General features: G+C 47.2%; 1 protein-coding gene across 3 annotated transcripts in view; it reads left to right on the top strand.

The window, feature by feature from the left end:
* LOC139273410 (uncharacterized) overlaps positions 1-21,989 on the top strand; it is a 56,453-nt gene that overhangs the window by 21,409 nt on the left and 13,055 nt on the right. For 2 of the 3 annotated variants that reach the window (XM_070890338.1, XM_070890383.1), the window contains 3 exons: positions 2,247-2,516; positions 9,310-9,651; positions 9,730-9,999. In XM_070890338.1, coding sequence (XP_070746439.1) covers positions 2,247-2,516; positions 9,310-9,651; positions 9,730-9,999 — 882 coding nt within the window. The remainder of the gene's footprint in view (positions 1-2,246; positions 2,517-9,309; positions 9,652-9,729; positions 10,000-21,989) is intronic. The other variant, XM_070890458.1, reaches the window with a different exon arrangement.

Here is a 21,989-nt window from a genome sequence, read left to right as displayed (position 1 = left end):
ATCGCTCACTGCTCCTTTTATGGCCCGACCTGCCGCTGATGTTCCCTCGCAGGTCGGGGTCTCCACACTGCCCATGGCCATCGCTCACTGCTCCTTTTATGGCCCGACCTGCCGCTGATGTTCCCTCGCAGGTCGGGGTCTCCACACTGTCCATGGCCATCGCTCACTGCTCCTTTTATGGCCCGACCTGCCGCTGATGTTCCCTCGCAGGTCGGGGTCTCCACACTGTCCATGGCCATCGCTCACTGCTCCTTTTATGGCCCGACCTGCCGCTGATGTTCCCTCGCAGGTCGGGGTCTCCACACTGCCCATGGCCATCGCTCACTGCTCCTTTTATGGCCCGACCTGCCGCTGATGTTCCCTCGCAGGTCGGGGTCTCCACACTGCCCATGGCCATCGCTCACTGCTCCTTTTATGGCCCCGAGGGGTCACTAAGGGGTTTCGGAAACATAGAATGAGCCATTGATCTCCAACCACTAAATTGATTGTTAATATCAAACATCCATCTGCCCCCTGTGGTTGTATGGTGGCTATATATCAGTTACAGATAGAGTATCCCTTCCACTTCTGCAACACCGCCCGACTCTTCCCATACTCCACCCTATCTGCCGCTAAAACTCTCATTCGTGTATTTGTCACCTCCAGACTTGACTATTGCAATGTTTTCCTGGCCGGCATCACACCCTCTACCCTCTGTAAACTTCAGCTTGTTCAAAACTCTGATGTCCAAATTCTATCCAACACCAAGTTCCACTCATCCATCTTGAGGACCTACATTGGTTCTGGATCCCACAATTAATCTAATTGAAGATTATCATCCCTGTGTTTAAATCCTTTCATGGCTTCACCCTTAGGTCACTGTAACCTCCCCTAACCATGCAACCCATCCCTTCCATGCCCCATAACTGCATTCCTCTAACTCTCGCCTCTTGTAAATCCCCTCCTTCATCTCACCATCGGTGACCACGCCTTCAGCTATCGGATATACAGAACATAAACAGGCCATTCGGCCCAACCAGTCCAGTTTATGCTCCACTGGATCCTCCTCCCGTCTTACCTCATCTAAATCTATCAGCATAACCCTCCATTCCCTTCTCCCTCATAAGCTTATCCAGCCTCCCCTTAAACACATCGATACTATTCACTTCAACCCCTCCCTGTGGTAGTGAGTTCCACATTCTCACCACTCTCTGGGTAAAGACGTTTCTTCTGAATTCCCCATTGGATTTCTTGGGTGACTATCTTATATTGATGGCCTCTAGTTCTGCTCTTCCCCACAAGTGGAAACTCTCTCTCTGTATCTACTCGATCAACACCCTTCATCATTTTAAAGACCATTATCAGGTCACCCCTCAGCCTACTCTATTCAATAGACAAGAGAAAAGAAAATTGTTCCTGAGGTGTTGGCCCAAACTGCACCAGCACGAGTTGACCATGATAGAAAGTCCACCCATTTACACGTGTTAGTGGCACTCATGGTACATAGTGCGTGGTACATGGGGAATGCCACATGGGTCGGGCACCAGTGTGTTGGGTGCCAGCACCTAATGGATGCCACCATTATATTGGCCTGGCATTGGAAATAAAGTCCCTGTTGAAGATTTGATTTTTACTTGTTATGTTGTAGGTGGGACTGAACGTCAGGGTGAACATTTTTAGAACAAGTGTCTCCTGAAGTTCCATTCCTCGTGGAGGCTCAATGATTGGAGCTCTGCTCAGGAGCATTCTGGGAGCACACTCATTTAAATAATGTCTGGGACTGTAATGACCTTTGAGGTGGGTTTTGTGAACAGGCTCCCAGTGCATGTGTTGGCTGGTCTTACTGCAGTGTGCTCGGCCCATAGAGAACTGAGTAAGACTGGAGCCCTCTCCATGTCTGATAATATGGTGCTACATTTCCAGCACACCCTCCTCTGGTGAGTTTCTTCACCTGTCCATTGTGGTGTCACCATCCCCAAATACCATCCATACTGTGTAACCTTGACCTGACCCCGGATACTCCAGCAGGGTCAGGGGTAAAGTTCACCGACCCCACTCTGCCTCACTTACATTGGTGGAGCAGGACCGAGAGATTTCGGGCCCAATATTTTACTGATTAAAATGTACTGTGTGTAACCTGGCCTGACTCTTTAATGCAGCAAGTTACAAGTATTGATAATGGGCACATTCTACTGTCAGTTAGAACCTAATCATTGGATTGTACATGTCACGACGTACACTAAATCTTATTGATCTGTTTTTCACAGTTGAGAGAAGTCCACAGAGTGCTGTGGTGGGCAGTGACGTTACACTCAGCTGTACCATCTCCAAACTCTCAGATACAGTCAGTCTTCAATGGAAACACAGAAACTCATCTCAGCAGAACAGGAGGAACACTGATCGGATCCGACTAAATAACACAGTCTATCTGATAGTCAGACACGTTGCAGTAGAGGATCAGGAGTTGTACACGTGTGAAGTGCAGGAAAATGGATCCAGTATTCTCACAGGAAAAGCACATTTCTCTGTGGCCAACAGTAAGTGCAGTTACCTCACAGTGGATATTAAAGAGTTACTAATATAAAACTGTTACATATAAAGTGGAATCATACATTACAACCATCAGCACCATGCCCACAGTCAGCATGTGGGGGCCTGGTGCACATATCAGCATTGAACACAAACTGGCCTCTCTCCCCTCAATGTCACTTCTAACCCAGTTCTGCTGCTATTGGAAGTGATTCCAGGCGCTGCATACTCTCAGCTTCAAATAAGCATTGAGCCAGGAGCAGGATTAAGGGAAGAGGGAAGGGCAGGGAATCAGTGGCCATGAACGGGAGAGGGAAGGATGGAAATGTTGGGAATGTAGAGGAGAGATGGTGGGCAGGGGGAAACGACAAAGGCTGGGAGTGGGGCTTTGGGGGAGGGAGAGAGGAAAAGCTGGGAGTGGGGCTTTGGAACAGAAGATAAGAACGTGTATTTGTGTGAAGTGTAGAAAAAATACTCTTATTAAAATAGCATCAAAACTATTGATGTGGATCTGGGTAAGCCCAGAACTACCTTACAGTAGATATTAAAGAGTTACTGAAATAACACTGTTCCACACAATGTCCAGGGAGCACAGAGACATCAGATGCTTTTACTACAGACTGGGCTGTATTTTCTCTTTGGAACATTGGTGTAAATATAATATTGCAATACACTGGGCAAATATCAACAACCAGGTCTTGATGGATTGGATAATAAATAGCTAAAGGGTTAAAGGTGAACAGAAACATTCTCACACAGCTCATCAATGACCATAACACAGAGACAATTATTTTCTAAATATGGTTCACTTTACTCACTGCACAGGCACAGAATTACAGTCCAGCCCTGACTGACTACTCAGTGCTCTCCCAATACACACACATAGGGGACAATACTGAGTGACTTTGGTTGAACATCATTGGCCGTACCAGAAGTGTACAAACAGTTATGGTGCTGTGTGGTCGTTAGCATCTGATATCAATAGATTGGGAGTGGAGGGAGGGTGGGTGGTTATAATGTGGCCGGTTCTGTACAGGTAACTGAATGGGGAACCACTTCACCAGCTGTTGAGAGGCAAGTGGAGGAGAGTGACAAGGCTGCAGTCAATGTTGGTTTATCTTGTCTAGAATTGTTAAAGTATATGAAGCAGTTCAACACTGGAAGGTAGAAAATCTGAATTGCAGCGTTTTTTAATAAATGGTACCGGAGATAAAACAAAAACAGAAAATGCTTTCAGTAACAGCACCTTGAAGAAAGAAATAAAACGATGCTTCACTGAGGAAGAATGAAGTGGACATCGGTATTAGTGAGAAAGAGAGGTGACTGAAAGCTTGGTCAGAGATAGGTTTTCAGTGTGTGTGTAGACAAAGTAGGAGGTTTTAGTGTGGGAGAGAATGTGGATGGGTCATTTTGACTTTGTGCAATAGTAAGTTATCTTTGTGAGATGTAAAATGTGTTTCCAATTCACTACCAGCTGTTTTACACTATCACATAATAGAGCTCAACCTGGTGGACTACTGATCCACCTAGTGGACTACTGTGGTAATGTAACTACTCACGTATATACAATAAAAGCATCATGTGACAAGGTCACCTGACAAGTTCCAGTACAGCCATCTTGTGTATGTGTGTGTTTGTGATGTTGTAAGGAAGATATCACATTGGCAATGTAGGATGGGATTTCTGGATTCCCTAACTGATTTTTTTTTGGTGGCTGTTCCAGCCAACCAGAAGAGAGACTTTGAGAGGTTCTTTGTTTTGCAACACAACTAAAAATCCAAGGTAAATTTCAAGCACACTGTTGACATTGCCAGAGTCCAGATGGCCACACCTATGGGAATAATAGGGTGCTTGGGTGAGTTCCAGCCTGACTGAGAGACTTTCGAGCATACATGGAGTGGCTAGAAATGTTTTTCACCGCAAATAGTATCATCAAAGTCCCTGATGATGAAAACCGTAACCGGGTGGTGTTAGAAAGAAAACGGGCTATTTTCCTGACTTAATCAGGCCTGGAGGTGGATGAAACCCTGAAAAATGTGCTTGTTCCTGACAAGACAAAGGGCCCGCCACTGACGGAGATTGTTAGCACGACAGTCCTGAGCCCCTGGAAGTTGCTGAAAGTTAATGTTTTGGAATATGAAATCAATTCATTGACGAGAGTATCAGTGAGTACATTGTAGCTTTAAAAAAGCTTTCCATTCACTGTCATTTCGTAAACTTTCAGGACCAAGCATTGCGTGACCACATTGTCTGTGGGATGAAAAATAAAGCAATCAGAAGAAAGTTGTTGACAACCCCTAACTTGAATTTTTATTTAGCTTGCAAGACAGCTATGTCGATGGGTATGGCAGACCAATATTCCTGAGAATTTCACGCCATTTCCAGTCTTCAGACAACCGAGGTGAATCGGCTTCAGAATAGAAGTAAAAAGCAGTTGGGCCCCAAGGCCTCCGCAACTGACCAAGGTAACAGTGCATTGAAGCCATGCTATCGGTGATTGGGACAACACATCGCTCAAAATTGTATGTATGTGAAGGCAGAGTGTTTCTTCTGCAAGAAAACTGGATATCTTGCGAAGGCATGCCGACTGAAGGGTAAACTATCAGTAGAAATCACCAGAGACTATGTAGCATTGAACAGAAGCAACAGGATGAGGAGGTTCTGAAGACACACGTCATCAGGAGCACAACAGTACCTAACAACGATTCATGAAGTATCGTCATCCAAGTAGACATTGCAGGAACCAGGATACCCATGGAAATCAACACTGGTGCATCCGTGAGCGTAGTACTGGAATTGTTATATCTCGACAAGTTGAGTGATTTTTCACTGGAAAAGTCAAACATAGAACTGCGAGGCTACTCAGGAGAGCAAATCCCTGTGGTAGGATGTATCACCGTACTGGTAAAATACAAGGATCAGTTTCAGAGCTTACCTCTCTTATTCATGGCAGGAGACAAGCCTTAATAGGTAGAAATAGGTGGGGATCATTGAAGCTGGATTGGAGTGAGATTTTTTGAGTTGAAACGAGATTTGCATCGAAGGATGATGTCATCAAACAGTATCCAAAGGTGTCCGTGAAACAGGCAGTGCAATCCTAGGTTTCAAGGTGAGTGTCAGGGTACAGAAGAATGCTAGACCAGTTTACTGCAAGCCATATCCCATGCCATACGAACTCAAAGAGAAAGTTGATCAAGTACTCAAAAGACTAGAAACTGAGAACATTATCTCTAAAGTAGACCTAAGTATTGGGCTATACCCATTGTTGTTGTACCTAAGTCAGATGGTAATGCTGATGCTATGTCCAGGTTGCCATCCCCATCACAAGTTACACCCAATGAGGAAGAAGTGTTCTATTTTTCATACATTGATCACTTGCCTGTCACAGCTGAAGAGCTTGGTAGAGCAACTAAGCATGACTCAGTTATGTCAAAGGTGTATGATTGTATAGCAAATGGCTGGCCAAACCAGATATCAGAGGAAGATATTCATCCATACTTTGTCCATAGGAATGAATTATCAGTCGATAAAGATTTATCATGTGGGTGCAAGAGTAGTTATCCCAAATAAGTTCAGGTCCAAGTTGTTAGGAGATCTTCATGACCAGCACCTAGGAATGTGCCTGACCAAGAGTTTTGCACGCAGTTACTTATGGTGGCCAGGTCTAGGTAAAGATACAGAGTGCATCATCAGTCAGTGTACAATATGTCAATCGGTAAGCACGATATCACCATCAGTACCATTACAGCCATGGAAATGGCCTCCCAGGGTGTGGCAAAAGTTACATGTAGATTTTGCTGAGCTAGAAGGACAACAATTGTTCATTGTGATTGATAATCATTCGAAATGGGTAGAAGTATTTCCGATGCAGATAATAACAACAAATAAAACAATAGACAATTTGCAAATATTGTTTTCTTCATATGGTCTCCCAGAAGAAATTGTTTCTGATAATGGGCCGCAATTTTGTTGAGAAGAATTTTCACAGTTCATGAGCAGGAGCAGTGTGAAACATACCAAGGTTCCACCATACCATCCTGCTTCAAATGGTGCACCGAGTGCACAGTACAAATTGTAAAACCTGCCCTCAACAAGCAAATATTGGATCCAAATCCAAAGAAATGGCAGTTGTCATTGGATCACAAACTAGCAAATGTTCTGATTATGTATCGTAATACTCCTCATACAACTACTAGTGGAACACCAGCAGAATTGTTTCTCAAACGACAACCACGAATCAGGTTCTCGTTGTTGAAGCCAAACTTGGCACAGTTAGTAGAAGGGAAACAACTAAGACAGAAAGAGAATCATGATAGAGGTAAAATAAGAGAGAGAAATGTGAAATTAAATCAGAAGGTGAGAGTGAAGAACCATCACCATAATTGGTTAAAATGGTTACCAGGAAGCGTAGTGAGGATATGCGACTCTCGAACATATTTGGACAAGATGTTTGATCATGGAAAGGTTAGGTTTGTTCACATTGATCATATTTTACCGACAGATGTGGAAGGAGTTGAAAGTTGGAATGATTCGATTATTTCTGATGAGACAGATAGTCTTATTACAAGTAGAGTACCAGTAGCAAATCCTACATCAGATGTACTAGAAACAAGTACAAGAGAAAGTCAGAATTTAAGTCTGAGTCTGAGTCAGGCAGACAGACAGTCTGAAGTTGTAGAGAGTCAAAATGTAGATCAAGGGTTGCCCTTGAAGAAAAACTCTCCTCAGGCTCAGCCTAGAATGAGTTTAAGTTCGACACCAAGTTTGGAAAGATCTGTTCGAGAGTGAAGGTATCCTCTTCGAAACAGAAAACAAGTAGTAAAGTTTGATTTGTAAAAATGGAAAAATAAGTCTATATTTGTTGTGTTTAACCATGCAAATTATGCATGGTGATTGTTTAGAAACATAGGAAATAGGTGCAGGAGTAGGCCATTCGGCCCTTCGAGCCTGCACCACCATTCAATATGATCATGGCTGATCATACAACTTCAGTACCCCATCCTGCTTTCTCTCCATACCCCTTGATCCCTTTAGTCGTAAGGGCCACACCTAACTCCCTTTTGAATATATCTAACGAACTGGCCTCAACAACTCTCTGCGGTAGAGAATTCCACAAATTCACAATTCTCTAAATGAAAGAAGTTTCTCCTCATCTCGGTCCTAAATGGTTGCCCCTTATCCTTAGACTGTGACCCCTGGTTCTAGACTTCCCCAACATTGGGAACATTCTTCCTGCATCTAACCTGTCCAGTCCTGTCAGAATTTTATATGTTTCTATGAGATCCCCCTCATTCTTTTAAATTCCAGTGAATATAAGCCTAGTTGATCCGATGAGATTACTGCACAAGAGATTACTCGAGAAGATTAAGGGGCGTGGAATTTGGAGGAGGATAGAAAACTGGATTAAAAGGAAGGTGAATAAAAAAGTAGGGGTTAAAGGCAGTTTATTTTTATTTGTTCCCAATGATGTGGGCATCGCTGGCAAGGCCGGCATTTATTGCCCATTCCTAATTTCCCTCAAAGGTGGTGGTGAGCCGCCTTCTTGAACCGCTGCAGTCCGTGTGGTGAAGGTGTTCCCACAGTGCTGTTGGGGAGGGAGTTCCAGGATTTTGACCCAGCGATGATGAAGGAACGGCCGATATATTCCCATGTCGGGATGGTGTGTGACTGGGAGGGGAACGTTGAGGTGGTGGTGTTCCCTTGCACCTGCTGCCCTTATCCTTCTGGGAAGTAGAGGTCGCGGGTTTGGGAGGTGATTTTGGAGAAGCCTTGGCGAGTTTCTGCAGTGCATCTTGTAGATGGTACACACTGCAGCCACGGTGCGCCGGTGGTGGAGGGAGTGAATGTTTAACGTGGTGTATGGGGTGCCAATCAAATGGGTGCTTTGTCCTGGATGGTGTCGAGCTTCTTGAGTGTTGTTGGAGCTGCATTGTTATGATTACTTCTTCATTAAGAAGGGAGAAGTGTAATAGAGCTCCACTTAGTGGACTACTGTGGTAATGCAACTTCTCATGCAAATTCAATGCAAGCATCATGTGACAAGACATAACAAGTTCCTGTCGAGCCATCTTGTGCATGTGTGTGTCTGTGATGTGGTAAGGCAGATATCACATTCACTATCACCTCTTTTACACTATCGCACAAGGCCAAATTACCCCCATGTTTTTGAAAGAAAGTATCGTGATTGCCCCTTGGACAATAAGGAAAGGTTTTCCAATTTTCCAATCTTGTCAACTGCCAAGTTGTATTGCAAAAGCAATTAAAATGACTCTGGGTTAGTCTTACTGAGAAAATGTGAAGGCTTTAGTGGAAATAGTGAAAGAAATATCAGGAGAAAGAAAGAAAGTAACAAAGAAAGAATAGAAAAGGCACAGGTATAAAGTCTGTGCAGAATGTTCAATACAGAAGGAGACAGATGCTCACTGTGAATGAACCACTCCACTGAATACAAACTGAGTATCGTGAGCAGGTTATTGGTGAGTAAGGGCTGCTTGATAGCTCTGTTGACGACACCTTCCATCACTTTGCTGAAGATTGAGAGTAGACTGAAGGGGCGGTAATTGGCTGGATTGGATTTGTCCTGCTTTTTGATTGTAGACATACCTGGGCAGTTTTCCACATTGTCGGGTAGATCCCAGTGTTGTAGCTGTACTGGGACAGCTTGGCGAGAGGCGTGGCTAGTTATGATAATCAAAACACAAAATAGTTTTATATAATTTTTGCCAATAATTATTTTGGCTTTTCTCTCTACCTTAGAAACTGTTAAATTCTAACACGTTGTTCTCTGTCTCTCTATCACAGATTTATATCAAGAGAGTTACACACTTTATCGGTCAGGCACAGATCGCAGTGAACTCGACCTGATTTGCCGTTCTGTTGCCTCTACTTACAATGCTGCTGCATGGACCTGGAGCTCACATCATCTTCCAAATCAGGAGAAAAAAATAGCAACTGCTTCGAAATCTCAGCCTATCGATGTGAACAGGACCGACTTTGGGAGTCGACTGGTGCCCACAGTGGGACATTTTAATGGCAGGACCTTCAGTGTGAGGATTGTCCCTGTACTGTTTGACGATGCAGGAGTTTACACATGTTCTCTGGGATCAAGTAAATTTGTGACCATTAAACTAATCACAGTTAAAGGTAGGACACAGAATGTTGCTGGTGTTTTCAATGATAAAGTCATTGTGTAAAAGCTGAATGATTTTCCTGTTTCCACAGTCACAGCTGAACCATCTGATGCAGAGACTGAGGGAGACACCGTTACCCCGACCTGCTCTGTGTCTGATGTCACTGAACCAATGAGACTGGTTTGGATCAATAGTGACGGCAGAACTGTTGGAGAGAAAACATTGAATGGACGGAATGGGGAAGAGAAATCATTGCGACTGATTATTCAGAAAGCTGACAGAGGCAGAGGGAACTGGATATGTGCTGTGTTTTATCAAAACCAGCCCAAGGTTTTAGTCCCGTACTATCTGGAGCCCAGTGGTAAGTGACTCAGGGTTTGATCTTTAATCTTATAATCTCCACAGGAAATTCTTGTCACTTATTGTTCTTGTTGCCTGGAGTAACCCCTCCTTTATATCCTGTGTGTGAAGCTGTACAGTGGTTCAGAGCCTCAGGAAATCTACCCTGAGATAACTCAGCACAGCCTGGGATCGAGCGAGGAACTTTCCTGGTCTGTGTGCCTCAACTACGCTCTTGGTAAACTCACTGAGACAGGACAAGTATTTAAGTTTGACAATCCAGTGGTACAGAAGTCATTTCTGTTGGTTTTCTGACACAGAATCAATCAGAATGCTCCGAAAAATCAGAGCAAATAATTCCCAGCTGCAAATATTGCAATTGGAAGTCTCCCCAAAGCCCATCTTGGAGAGCATGTCCATCAGGTACGTGTGCGATATCCTGTCAAAGGTCTTCTCCTGGTCCAAGCTGATTAAACAGGTGTCCACCCTCCTGTCCCGCACGTAGGCGATCGTATCCCTGAGTAGCGCGAGGCTATCAGAGATCTTCCTGCCGGGGACAGCGCAGGTCTGGTCCGGGTGGATCACCAGCTCCAGAGCAGACTTGACCCTGTTGGCGATGACCTTTGACAGGATCTTGTAGTCCACATTGAGCAGCGAGATGGGCCGCCAGTTTTTGATTTCCTCCCTCTCCTCCTTCTGCTTGTAGATGAGGGTGATGATGCCTTTCCTCATTGATTCTGACATACTACCGGCCAGAAGCATACCCCCGTACACTTCCAGCAGGTCTGGGCCCATCCAGTCCCACAGAGCCCAATACAACTCGACCGGTAAGCCGTCGCTTCCGGGAGTTTTACTCGTCGCGAGGGACCGGACGGCCTTTGTCAGATCATCCAGAGTTAGCGGGTGGTCCCGCTCACTGTCGTCTAAGATCTCTGAGATAGACGACAGGAAAGACTGAGAGGCCGCGCGGTCTGTGGGCTTGACGTCGTACAGCCCGGCATAGAAGGATTTGCTGATTCTCAGCATGTCGGGCTGCGAAGACGTCACAGAACCATCTTCTTCCTTTAGACTGTTGATCACAGAGCTCCCCGTGTGTACCTTTTGGAAGAAGAAACGCGAACACGTCTCATCCTGCTCGACGGAGCGGACTCTGGAGCGGAAGATGATTTTGGAGGACTCTGAGGCAAAGAGCGAGACTTGCTGGCCCTTCACCTCTTGGAGTTCCTCCGCGACATCGACCCCCATCGACTGCAGCAGGAACAGGTTTTGCATACTCTTCTGGAGTTGGGACAATTCCCTCTGTCTCCCTCTCGCCTCCTGAACACCTTTGAGGATGAAGAACCTCTTGATGTTTGTCTTGATTGTTTCCCACCAGTGCATCGGGGAATCACAGAGGGGTTTTACGGTTCTCCAACCTTTGTAATCCCTCTTGATTCCTCAATGTTTTCCGGGGTCAACAGTCTCATGTTGAGCTTCCATATCCCCTTGCCAACTTTCTGGTCTTCCTGTGGGAGGCAGTCGGCCAGTAGGAGGCAGTGGTCAGAGAAGAACACCGGCGTGACGTATGTGGATCGACCTTGAGCGTGTGGGACACAAACAGGAAGTCTATTCTGGAATGGACGGACCCGTCTGGTCTCGACCAGGTGTATCTGCGCAGTGCTCCGTCTGCAGGGTTGCAGAAGACATCGCACAGCTTGGCATCTTTTACCGCGTCCATCAGGAGTCTGGACGTGGCGTCCAGTTTGCTGTCGGCTCTGCTGGATCGTCCAGCCACATCGATGATGCAGTTGAAATCACCGCCCAGAACGACCGGTCTGGATGTCGCCAGCAGCAGTGGGAGCTGCTGGAGGAGGGCCAGTCGCTGGCTTCTGATAGGTGAGGCATACACGTTAATTAGCCTTAGAGGAACATTTTTATACAATACATCTGCTACGAGGAGGCGGCCGCCCACCACCTCCTTAACTTCGGTGATGGTGAAGTGACCTCCCCGCAGCAGAATGCCCAGGCCGGAGGCCCGGCAATCGTTGCCTCCTGACCAGACGGATGGTCCATTGCGACCACTGCCGGTAACTGCTGAAGTGCGGCAGGCCACACTCCGGCAAGAACAGCAGGTCTGCCTTGACCTTGGCGAGGTACCCCAAGGTGGAAACACATCGCGTAGATGACTTAATGCTACGCACGTTAATGGATGCTATCTTTAAACCCAATTTTAAATTGGTGATTACAATCCAAACATTACATTTCAAACACGCAGTCCTTTGGCCCTGTGGCCTGTTCCCGTATACATAGGTTAACTTTAAACTTTTCTACTGCACCTTGGCTGAGATATGGGTTGTCCTCTGCCTTGGGGATGGTTTGACCAGAGGACACCATCAGTATGGACGGGGGTCCTCCATGTTAACTGGGCTGCCCTTGCCTGGTGTTGGTTGTTCCTTGTGTGCATCCCCTGTGGTGTCGTCGCTCCCAGAGATCCGGAGCGGGGGGGCATCTGTCACTTCGTCGCTCCCAGAGATCCGGAGCGGGGGTGTATCTGTCACTTCATCGCTCCCAGAGATCCGGAGCGGGGGTGTACCTGTCACTTCATCGCTCCCAGAGATCCGGAGCGGGGGGTATCTGTCACTTCGTCGCTCCCAGAGATCCGGAGCGGGGGGCATTGGTGACATCACTGCTCCCAGGGTCCCGGAGCTGGACTGCGCTGGTCACATTGCTGTTTTGCCCCTTCTGCTGGTGGTAGTGGGGGCTTTTGCCTCGCCCTTCGTCATCGGGTGAGCTGCAGCCACTGCTGTCCGTCGTGGACAGTAGCTGTCTTTTGCCTCTCGTTTCTGCAGGAGGCCTCTTTTCCCTTGACTTGTGGGCCACCTTCTTCTTCATCTTGACGAGCTGCCATTCGTGTTTTCCTTCTGCTCCTGCTCCCTCCTCTTCCATGGACTCGGTGTCTCGGGGGGAGTTTCACTGCTGGGTGCTAGTGTCTGGCGGCTTGCTGTGGCAGACTGCCCTTCCTCCTCTCGGTCAGTGTCGACTAGGGCAGTGGTTTGTTCGCACGGTGTGTTGGGAGGGAGGGCGGTGTCGGTCTCCTCTGGGGTGTTGTGTTCCTCAGCTTTCTCCTCACGGTTCACCATGTTCTTTGCCGCCTGCGCAGAGCTGACATTGTGCTTGGGGCAGGCCTTGTACAGATCTCCAGCCTGACCACAAAGGTTGCAGCACTTGGTCTCCTTACAGTCCTTTGTTTGGTGGCCTTCCTTCTTGCAGTTGCAGCAGATGACAGTTGTGCAGCTTGCCACCACGTGGCCTGCCTTCCCGCAGGTCCGGCACACGTTGGGTTGTCCGGCGTACACCATGTAGCCCCGACTTCCTTCGATGGTGAAGCTGGAGGGAGGGTGCAGGATGGTTCCGCTGGCGTCCACTTTCATGGTGACCTGGATCTGGTGCTTGCTGGTCCAAATCCCGTGGAGGTCTTTCAGGTCGATGCTGCTTCCTGCCCCATCGACATACCTGGCGAGGAATGTCAGCACATCAATGACCGGGATGTGGGGGTTGTACATCTGCACTGTGATAGTGTGTCTTCTCTGCGACGGGAGGATGAACAGTGGTTCCCAAGTCAGCATTGACCGCAGTGGTTCACTCACCTCCTTCAATCCCCTCAGGAACTTCAGGCATTAGGTGACGTTTCTGAAGGTCACATCAAAGTAACCTCTCTTCGGGATGTCCTGCAAGGTGAAGATATCAGCGACTTTCATGCCACAGGTTCCAAGCAGGACTTTCTTCACGAAGAGGTCCCGGTGCATCGTTGTCTGTCCTTCCACTTTCTTCACCCTCACTCGGATGGTGTTTCGGACGCCCTGGTTCACCGCTCGGTTGGCCACCATCCATTTGCAGATTCCTCCTTTCAGCTTGTGTTTTGGCCGAAGCCTTCAATCTTTCGTGGTGCCAGTCCGGCACCTTGGCTGACCGTTGGTCGTTCGACGTGCAGATTTCTACAATTGGTGCTTGTCCCGAGCAAAAAGACCAGACCCAGCCAAACTGGAAAGATGAGTTTCTGCAATTAGTCAATTAGCACATGAATGGCCAATCCACAGAGAGTGCCACTGAGCAGCAACACTTCAAAGCACTCAGCTCCCAAAAGGGACTGCCTATGATGATGATCCCTCCTTTTTTTTAAATTTCAAAATGTACTTTATTGATATAAAAATGTGCACAATACATTGGAGCCAGTTCAGTACATTTGGATGTGGTCAGTAATTCCATACAATACATTTGGATGCTGACGGCAGTTCAGTTCAATACATTTGCTTGCTTTACATTTCGAGGTACATTTCAGTACAATCCAGGATACATTGTAATACAGTCATCAAATTACTTTACTAGTGACACTATACGGTACACGGAATGGGTGAGGGTACAGTAACATTTCTTTGCAACATACATTACTAAACAGAACTTGCATTATACATGGCACTACACAGGTGTTTTCAGATCATGGTGCTGTATGTATACAACAAGTTTACAAGTACAGCCCGAGGGGAGTTTTATACTGATTCCAGCCCCTGGGTTTACCGTGGTGGAAGGGCTTTAAACTGTGGCCCTTCCCCACCGTGCCTTTGCGGCGACTGCACCAATTGTTAGTGTGACCCTCAGCACGTACTCCTGGATCTTGGGTTGTGCCAGTCTGCAACACGCAGACGTGGACATCTCCTTGCTCTGGAAGACCAGCAAGTTTCGGGAAGACCAAAGTGCGTCTTTCACTGAGTTGATGGCCCTCCAGCAGCTGATGATGTCTGTCTCGGTGTGTCCCCCTGGGAACAGCCCGTAGAGCACAGAGTCCTGTGTTACGGAGCTGCTTGGGATGAACCTCGACAGCAACCACTGCATCTCCATCCAGACCTGCCTTGCAAAGGGGCAATCCCGAAGGAGATGGATGACTGTCTCGTCCGCACCACAGCCAACTCTGGGGCAGAGGGCCGTGTCTCTGAAACCCCGGCTGTGTATGAAGGATCTGACGGGTAGGGCCCTCCTCACCACCAACCAAGCTACACCTTGGTGCTTGTGGTAAGCTCTGGTGATGAGACGTTCTGCCAGATGAGTTCGACAGTCTGCTCGGGCTTGTGCATTGTGAGATCAAAAGCAGGAAACTCAAGGCTGCAAATCCACTGGCCCTCCTTATAATGTATGTAAATGAGCTAATTTGGGAACTCCACAGGCAGATTGTGGGCAGGGACATTCCCGGGGATTAACGTTGGTATGAAAAGTAAACAACTTCTTCCCCATTTCACTGTCAGAAACATTTACACTGGGAGTGTGGAATTGCTGAGTTTACTCTCAGTCAGTGAGCACTGGTTGGGAGGTCCCCCTCAGGTACAAATCTCTTCACCTGTGCTGCCTTCTGTTAGCAGATAGAGAAGAGACATTTTCTGGTATTGTGAGCAGAGACAGTGCCACCCTAGACCGAGCCTAACATCCACCGTTTGTGAGTCTGTGAACACGCAGTGTGCAGATATCTTGTGTTGGCAGTGTGCTCGGGTGTCCAGTGTTTCTGTGTATTTGCAAAGTGGGTGAACAGTTGTCAGAGAGCTGTACATTTTCCCACCTTGATGCCCCATTAAACTTGCAGTGAAGTGCTGACAGCCTGTGTTGGAAGGTCAGATTGTAAAAGGAGGCAAAGTGTAAGCACAGTTCCCATAGCAACCCTTGGGCGATTAGTGAATGTCTTCCTCCTCGGATCACTAAGCAGTGTGTAAGATGGGAGAGAGGAGGGAGCAGAGGAGCCACAGGCTGCCTAGATTTTGGTCAAAACATTCCATTAACTCATTGCACAACAACAATAACACAACAACTTGTATTTATAGAGCGCCTTTAACGTAGTGAAACATCCCAAGGTGCTTCATAGGAATATTATGAGACAAATATTTGACACCGAGCTGCATAAGTAGAAATCACGGCAGGTGACCAAAAGCTTGGTCAGAGGTATGTTTTAAAAAGTGTTTTGAAGGAGGAAAGAGAGCTAGAGAGGCGGGGAGGTTTAGGCAGGGAGTTCCAGAGCTTGGGGTCTGGACAACAGAAGGCATGGCCACCAATGGTGGAGCGATTCTAATCAGGGCTGTTCAAGGGGGCAGAAATAGAGGAGCGCAGACATCTCGGGGGATGGGGGGGCAGGGGGTGAGGGGCTGGAGGAGATTACAGAGATAGGGAGGGGCGAGGCCATGGAGGGATTTGAAAACAAGGATGACAATTTTGAAATCGAGGTGTTGCTTAACTGGGAGCCAATGTAGGTCAGCGAGCACAGCGGGTGATGGGTGAGTGGGACTTGGTGCGAGTTAGGACACGGGCAGTCGAGTTTAGGATTATCTCTAGTTTACGTAGGGTAGAATGTGAGAGGCCAGCCAAGAGTGCTTTGGAATAGTGAAGTGTCGAGGTAACAAAGGCAAGGATGAGGGTTTCAGCAGTGGTTATCATGGCCAACAGTGGAGGCTGTGGGAAGGGAGGTCTGAAGAGGTGGTACAGTATGTGGTGGAGGAGGAGAGTTTGCAGGGGTCCAGCATGAACCTGGAGTGTTGGGGATATTTGGTCACAGGGCGATGCCATGAAAAGGTCCAGAATGTGCTGCCCACCCTCTGGAGGGTAAGAAAGCCCATCTAAAGTTCTGGAGTTTTTCTCTGCCCTGGTACATAGACAGACTAGATACCTGTGGAAAAGCAAAAACATAGATGAGGTTGAAAAAGGCAGCTGGTTGTTTCCGAATATAATGTTCCTTCCTTTTCCTAATCTACATGCTGCGTCTCGGTGACATCATGCACGGGGTCACTGCCCGTGTGTTGAGGATATTGTGTATGGAGAAAGAGTCAGACTGAACACTGTGAGCTCAAAGTAAAGTGTGACCTTAGTCTTTTATTGCAGGTCTCCAGAGTGCCTCTCCAACCTGTGAAGCCTCCTTAAATACCTGTGCTCCCAAGGGATTGTGGGATCACTTAGGACACCAGAGGATGAGCCCTCTGGTGGCTGTACAGCTTAATTACAAGTCCACATATAGAACAACACCCCCCCGCAAAGTCAATAGTGTAACTATTTACAATGTGAGTCGATCTGGGGCCTTTCTTGCCCTGGTTGATCATCTCGGTGTGAAAGCTGGTGTTGCTGAATCATTTGTTGGGCCCTCGCTGGGCTGCTGTACAGCTGGCCTTGCTGAGCTGCCTGGTGTGTTGGACCCTGCTGGGCTGCTGTGCAGCTGGCCTTGCTGGTCTGCCTGGTGTGTTGGGCCCTCGCTGGGCTGCTGTGCAGCTGGCCTTGCTGGGCTGCTGTGGATGATGGGTTCTGCTTCGTGGCCAACGCGGTGCCGGTTGCCACTGGTGTGTATGTTGGAGGATCAAAAAAGGTAGGGTCCAAGGTGGGTTGCTCAGGATAGTCCGTGAATCTGAGTTTGATTTGGTCCAAGTGTTTCCGGTGAATGAGTCCATTTGAAAGTTTGACCCGAAACACCCTGATCCCCTCTTTGGCCACGACAGTGCCAGGAAGCCACTTGGGACTTTGTCCATAATTTAATACAAATACAGCATAATTGATTTCAATCTCGCCTGACACATTTGCGCTATCATGGTGTGCACTTTGTTGAAGCCGCCTGCTCTCCACCTGTTCATGTCAATCAGGGTGAACTAACGAGAGCCTTGTCTTAGGTGCTCTTTTCATGAGCATTTCAGCAGGTGGGATCCCAGTGAGTGAGTGGGGTCTCGTGCGGTAGCTAAGCAGGACTCGGGATAGACGAGTCTGCAGTGAGCCTTCAGTTACCCTCTTCAAGCCCTGCTTGATGTTTTGCACTGCTCTCTCTGCCTGACCATTGGACGCTGGTTTAAACGGGACAGATGTGACATGTTTGATCCCGTTACGGGTCATGAATTCTTTGAACTCAGCACTGGTAAAACATGGCCCGTTGTCGCTCACCAGGACATCAGGTAAGCCGTGAGTGGCAAACATGGCCCACAGGGTTTCAGTAGTGGCAGCGGATGTGCTAGTCAACATTATCTCACATTCAATCCACTTGGAGTATGCGTCAACAACCACAAGGAACATTTTACCCAAGAACGGGCCTGCATAGTCGATGTGTAGCCTAGACCACGGTTTGGAGGGCCAAGAGTATAAACTGAGCTGCGCCTCTCTGGGTACATTGCTTAACTGCGAGCATGTATTACATCTGTGAACGCAGGACTCTAAGTCCATATTGATACCGGGCCACCACACATGGGATCTGGCTATTGCTTTCATCATTCTGATGCCTGGGTGGGTACAGTGGAGGTCATTGATGAAAGTGTCTCTGCGCTTCTTGGGGACCACTACTCGATTGCCCCACAGAAGGCAGTCTGCCTGTATAGACATTTCATCTTTGCGCTGCTGGAATGGCTTTATCTCTTCCTGCATTTCCACTGGGACACTGGACCAGCTCCCGTAAAGCGCACAGCTTTTGACTAGAGATAATAACGGGTCCTGGTTTGAACAGGTTTTGATCTGTCGGGCAGTGACAGGTGATTGCTCACTCTCAAATGTTTCCATAACCATGGCTAGATCTGTGGGCTGCACCATTTTCACCCCCGTGGTGGGCAATGGCAGCCTACTGAGAAACATAGAAACATAGAAAATAGGTGCAGGAGTAGGCCATTCGGCCCTTCTAGCCTGCACCGCCATTCAATGAGTTCATGGCTGAACATGCAACTTCAGTACCCCATTCCTGCTTTCTCGCCATACCCCTTGATCCCCCGAGTAGTAAGGATTTCATCTAACTCCTTTTTGAATATATTTAGTGAATTGGCCTCAACAACTTTCTGTGGTAGAGAATTCCACAGGTTCTCCACTCTCTGCGTGAAGAAGTTTCTCCTCATCTCAGTCCTAAATGGCTTACCCCTTATCCTTAGACTGTGTCCCCTGGTTCTGGACTTCCCCAACATTGGGAACATTCTTCCTGCATCTAACCTGTCTAAACCCATCAGAATTTTAAACGTTTCGATGAGGTCCCCTCTCATTCTTCTGAACTCCAGTGAATATAAGCCCAGTTGATCCAGTCTTTCTTGATAGGTCAGTCCCGCCATCCCGGGAATCAGTCTGGTGAACCTTCGCTGCACTCCCTCAACAGCAAGAATGTCCTTCCTCAAGTTAGGAGACCAAAACTGTACACAATACTCCAGGTGTGGCCTCACCAAGGCCCTGTACAACTGTAGCAACACCTCCCTGCCCCTGCACTCAAAGCCCCTCACTATGAAGGCCAACATGCCATTTGCTTTCTTAACCGCCTGCTGTACCTGCATGCCAACCTTCAATGACTGATGTACCATGACACCCAGGTCTCGTTGCACCTCCCCTTTTCCTAATCTGTCACCATTCAGATAATAGTCTGTCTCTCTGTTTTTACCACCAAAGTGGATCACCTCACATTTATCCACATTATACTTCATCTGCCATGCATTTGCCCACTCACCTAACCTATCCAAGTCACTCTGCAGACTCATAGTATCCTCCTCGCAGCTCACACTGCCACCCAACTTCGTGTCGTCTGCAAATTTGGAGATACTACATTTAATCCCCTCGTCTAAATCATTAATGTACAGTGTAAACAGCTGGGGCCCCAGCACAGAACCTTGCGATACCCCACTAGTCACTGCCAGCCATTCTGAAAAGTACCCATTTACTCCCACTCTTTGCTTCCTGTCTGCCAACCAGTTCTCAATCCATGTCAGCACACTACCCCCAATCCCATGTGCTTTAACTTTGCACATTAATCTCTTGTGTGGGACCTTGTCGAAAGCCTTCTGAAAGTCCAAATATACCACATCAACTGGTTCTCCCTTGTCCACTCTACTGGAAACATCCTCAAAAAATTCCAGAAGATTTGTCAAGCATGATTTCCCTTTCACAAATCCATGCTGACTTGGACCTATCATGTCACCTCTTTCCAAATGTGCTGCTATGACATCCTTAATAATTGATTCCGTCATTTTACCCACTACTGAGGTCAGGCTGACCGGTCTATAATTCCCTGCTTTCTCTCTCCCTCCTTTTTTAAAAAGTGGGGTTACATTGGCTACCCTCCACTCTACAGGAACTGATCCAGAGTCAATGGAATGTTGGAAAATGACTGTCAGTGCATCTGCTATTTCCAAGGCCACCTCCTTAAGTACTCTGGGATGCAGTCCATCAGGCCCTGGGGATTTATCAGCCTTCAATCCCATCAATTTCCCCAACACAATTTCCCGACTAATAAGGATTTCCCTCAGTTCCTCCTCCTTACTAGACCCTCTGACCCCTTTTATATCCGGAAGGTTGTTTGTGTCCTCCTTAGTGAATACCGAACCAAAGTACTTGTTCAATTGGTCTGCCATTTCTTTGTTCCCCGTTATGACTTCCCCTGATTCTGACTGCAGGGGACCTACGTTTGTCTTTACTAACCTTTTTCTCTTTACATATCTATAGAAACTTTTGCAATCGTTTTAATGTTTCTTGCAAGCTTCTTCTCGTATTCCATTTTCCCTGCCCTAATCAAACCCTTTGTCCTCCTCTGCTGAGTTCTAAATTTCTCCCAGTCCCCGGGTTCGCTGCTATTTCTGGCCAATTTGTATGCCACTTCCTTGGCTTTAATACTATCCCTGATTTCCCTTGATAGCCACGGTTGAGCCACCTTCCCTTTTTTATTTTTACGCCAGACAGGAATGTAAAATTGTTGTAGTTCATCCATGCAGTCTCTAAATGTCTGCCATTGCCCATCCACAGTCAACCCCTTAAGTATCATTCACCAATCTATCCTAGCCAATTCACGCCTCATACCTTCAAAGTTAGCCTTCTTTAAGTTCTGGACCATAGTCTCTGAATTAACTGTTTCATTCTCCATCCTAATGCCGAATTCCACCATATTATGGTCACCAAGGGGCCTCGCACAACGAGATTGCTAATTAATCCTCTCTCATTACACAACACCCAGTCTAAGATGGCCTCCCCCCTAGTTGGTTCCTCGACATATTGGTCTAGAAAACTATCCCTTCACTCCAGGAAATCCTCCTCCACCGTATTGCTTCCAGTTTGGTTAGCCCAATCTATGTGCATATTAAAGTCACCTATTATAATTGCTGCACCTTTATTGTATGCACCCCTAATTTCCTGTTTGATGCCCTCCCCAACATCACTACTACTGTTTGGAGGTCTGTACACAACTCCCACTAATGTTTTTTGCCCTTTGGTATTCTGCAGCTCTACCCATATAGATTCCACATCATCCAAGCTAATGTCCTTCCTAACTATTGCATTAATCTCCTCTTTAACCAGCAATGCTACCCCACCTGCTTTTCCTTTTATTCTATCTTCCTGAATGTTGAATACCCCTGGATGTTGAGTTCCCAGCCCTGAACATCCTGGAGCCACGTCTCTGTAATCCCAATCACATCATATTTGTTAACATCTATTTGCACAGTTAATTCATCCACCTTATTACGGATACTCCTTGCATTAAGACACAAAGCCTTCAGGCTTGTTTTTTTAACACCCTTTGTCCTTTTAGAATTTTGCTGTACAGTGGCCCTTTTTGCCTTGGGTTTCTCTGCCCTCCACTTTTCCTCATCTCCTTTCTGTCTTTTGCTTTTGTCTCCTTTTTGTTTCCCTCTGTCTCCCTGCATTGGTTCCCATCCCCCTGCCATATTAGTTTAACTCCTCCCCAACAGCACTAGCAAACACTCCCCCTAGGACATTGGTTCCGGTCCTGCCCAGGTGCAGACCGTCCGGTTTGTACTGGTCCCACCTCCCCCAGAACCGGTTCCAATGCCCCAGGAATTTGAATCCCTCCCTGCTGTACCACTGCTCAAGCCACGTATTCATCTGTGCTATCCTGCGATTCGTACTCTGACTAGCACGTGGCACTGGTAGCAATCCCGAGATTACTACTTTTGAGGTTCTACTTTTTAATTTAGCTCCTAGCTCCTTAAATTCGTTTCGTAGGACCTCATCCCTTTTTTTTCCTATGTCATTGGTACCAATGTGCACCACGACAAC

Source organism: Pristiophorus japonicus, chromosome 1 (assembly GCF_044704955.1).
Source record: "Pristiophorus japonicus isolate sPriJap1 chromosome 1, sPriJap1.hap1, whole genome shotgun sequence".
Taxonomy (NCBI): Eukaryota; Metazoa; Chordata; class Chondrichthyes; family Pristiophoridae; genus Pristiophorus; species Pristiophorus japonicus.
Note: the sequence above shows the minus strand (reverse complement) of the source record. Positions and strands in the feature narration are given on the sequence as shown.